Here is a 2,666-nt window from a genome sequence, read left to right on the forward strand (position 1 = left end):
CCAGCTATAGGAAACAGAAAGACAAAAGACCGTTTTTTCAGCGTTTCTTTTGCAATACTATAAACACAGACAGAATATAATAACAACCAAGAAACGTATAACACCATCCATCCTTATAATATAAGATAACAAAACCCCATTAAAGAAGTATAATATTTCTTTTAAGTAATTAACCCAAACTGCAGAAACTTCCAGTAGTACTTCTCTCATTTCTCGTGACCCTTTAATTCCTATACAGCAATGGGAAGAACAAGGGCTAGTTCTTTACAAATTAATTAAATTACTACACAAGAAGCTAATTGACATTGATGATCAACTGATTATTATATTAAATATTAGCACTGGAGAAGAGAGAAGAAGTAACCATCTCTATCAAATCCATATCTCTCTTTCCATTTGAGGAGGAAGAAGATTGATCATATTGATCATCAACTTTGATCGAATCCGCGTTATCATTTTCAGCGATAGAAGATAATGAAGAAGTTGGCACTCCATTCAACAGGTAAGACAGGTAGAGATCAGAATAAAGGTGAGTAGTACTGTTTGGAATAGTACTAGAACAAGAAGCCTGAAAATCTTCTGAATTAGAATTAGCAGATAATTGTTTGTTTGGAAAAATAGCGCAAGAGACGAAGCTGCTATTTTCCTTGGCATGATCACCACCGTCGGTTTTGTCCGCGCAACAGCCAAAGGCAACATTCTGATCAACTAGTGGCGGAATATTGTAGTACTGGTTGTCATTGTTATTGTTGGTGAAGAAGTTCTGCATGAAAAGCAATTCATCGTCGTACGTCTGAGGGAATAGTAAAGGAGATTCAGCGCCAGAAGCAGTACTAGAATATTCTGATGGATTATCCAGCACCGTTGGATCATTAATGTTGTCGTTTGTATTGCTGATCATCATATACTTGTTTGAGGCGGGGTCTTCGGTAGTACTTAGGGTTGAAGTACTGGCGGTAGTGTTGGAAATGGTGGAAGTATTAGGAGTACAACTCACATTGTTGAGACTCTTGCTTCTGATGTAATTCTGGAGTATAGAGGATTGAGGCTTTCCCTTCTGTTGGGATACTGTCTGTTTGCTCGTCCTCCTTGAATTCTGCCTTCTCTTGGTGGCGTTCCAGTGGTTCTTTATCGCGTTTTCGGTCCTTCCCTGAATGCGTTTTGCGATCTCCGCCCACCGGTTTCCGACCTCCGTGTGAGCTTCAACTAGAATCCTCTCCTCCTCTTCGCTCCAGCTATCTTTCTGGAAACCCCAAGTGATCACAAATAGAAACGGATTGGAATTTGAACAGTAGGTCTTACAAGAATACTTATAAAGAAGCAAATCACATATCCATAATTAAGCTATTATTTTTTGAAAATCCAGACTACTCTTCAAAATGTAGAAATACATAACGAAGAAAAAATTGGACATATAGAAATTTTAAGCAGATAGAATGATGTCGAAGAAATCTAAGATGTGCGTGTAGATTTATGAAAAATATTTTTTGGTCCCTTCAAAAGGAAAAAAAAAAAAAAGAAAAAAATATTTGGTAGAAAGATGATCCATAAATTATTTGGTGGATACAATATCCTGATTTTGGGTCAAAAACCTAGGCATTGTAAATCAGTTTGTTTGGCTACAGAAGGAAATAAAAGAAGATATACCAGATTTTTGTAATATTAATATATATATATATATATATATATAGCATCGTCACTGGCAAGACAAAATACGGCAAATCTAAGAGATTTCAGTTGGTAAGATCCTTGTTAATTAACCAAATCTTAGAATTTAAGCCAAGCAGACAAACAAGTTTCAGTTCTTAGATCCTATACATATACATACATATATAGGACACGAAAAAGTATAAAAACTAAAAAGTACATTATTATCATGTTAAAGAATGAGGAAGATGATCATCAAACCTTGATATCAGGGCGTAAATGATTATGCCATCTCTCTCGGCACTGTTTCCCGGCTCTGCCGATCATCTTCTCGGCTATCTGGGCCCATTTTCTCACACCATATTGCTTCACCAACCTAACCAGTTTTCTTCACACAAACAAAAACCCTAATACATTTCAGTCTCAGAAATGGACAAAAAAAAAAACCTATGCGCTTATACAACACTGAAAATAAAGGGGAAAAGAGCGAATAATATAAATACATAGTTCAATATATATATATACCTGTCTTCTTCATCTGTCCATTGCCCTTTTATTAAAGCCGCAGAAGAGGAACCTTTTTCAGCTCTCTTTCCCATCTCTTTACAGCTATAATTCTCGACAAACTCCGCTTCTCCTTTTGAACACGTATCGCCGTTTCTCTGATCTTGCACTACTGTCCTATTCACAGTAGAAGCTTCTCCATCATGATCAACAAAAAGACCGCCAAAGAAGCTTTCCTCATGAAGAATATTATCATCAATACTATATTGCCAAGAACTACCTAAATTCCCGTTCGCAGTCGAAACAAGCGGTATTTCGCTGTTCTTCGTGTTGTTTTGATACTGAATTAGCTGAGAATTCAAATGGCTCTGACCGCTCAAGAATCTGTCTATGGCCGTCAATGGTGGACGAGAAGCTGGTCGTCTACTCGAATAATTATACGGATATAATTGGTGATCATGACGAGGCCTGTGAAACCCACCAGAGAAAAAACCATCTCCTCTTCGTTCTTCCAT

The 2,666-nt window shown here is 37.1% G+C and overlaps 1 protein-coding gene across 1 annotated transcript; it reads right to left on the reverse strand.

Moving 5' to 3' along the window:
* Positions 1-328: 328 nt before the first annotated feature.
* LOC21404877 (transcription factor MYB64) lies at positions 329-2,666 on the reverse strand. Its single transcript, XM_010106363.1, has 3 exons — positions 2,173-2,666; positions 1,909-2,035; positions 329-1,243 (listed from the first exon to the last, which is right to left on the reverse strand). Exons 1-3 carry the CDS (start codon positions 2,664-2,666, stop codon positions 329-331), a joined length of 1,536 nt encoding a protein of 511 aa, XP_010104665.1.

Source organism: Morus notabilis, unplaced genomic scaffold (assembly GCF_000414095.1).
Source record: "Morus notabilis unplaced genomic scaffold, ASM41409v2 Scaffold101, whole genome shotgun sequence".
NCBI lineage: Eukaryota > Viridiplantae > Streptophyta > Magnoliopsida > Rosales > Moraceae > Morus > Morus notabilis.

What these genes read in the sequence shown, in the direction of transcription:
- LOC21404877 (XM_010106363.1), bottom strand. Translation starts at nt 2,666, where the DNA reads ATGGAAGAACGAAGAGGAGATGGTTTTTTCTCTGGTGGGTTTCACAGG. An exon ending in TGGACAGATGAAGAAGACAG is followed by an intron (nt 2,036 to 2,172) that starts GTATATATATAT and finishes GTTTGTGTGAAG; the next exon opens with AAAACTGGTTAGGTTGGTGA. An exon ending in ATTTACGCCCTGATATCAAG is followed by an intron (nt 1,244 to 1,908) that starts GTTTGATGATCA and finishes TGGGGTTTCCAG; the next exon opens with AAAGATAGCTGGAGCGAAGA.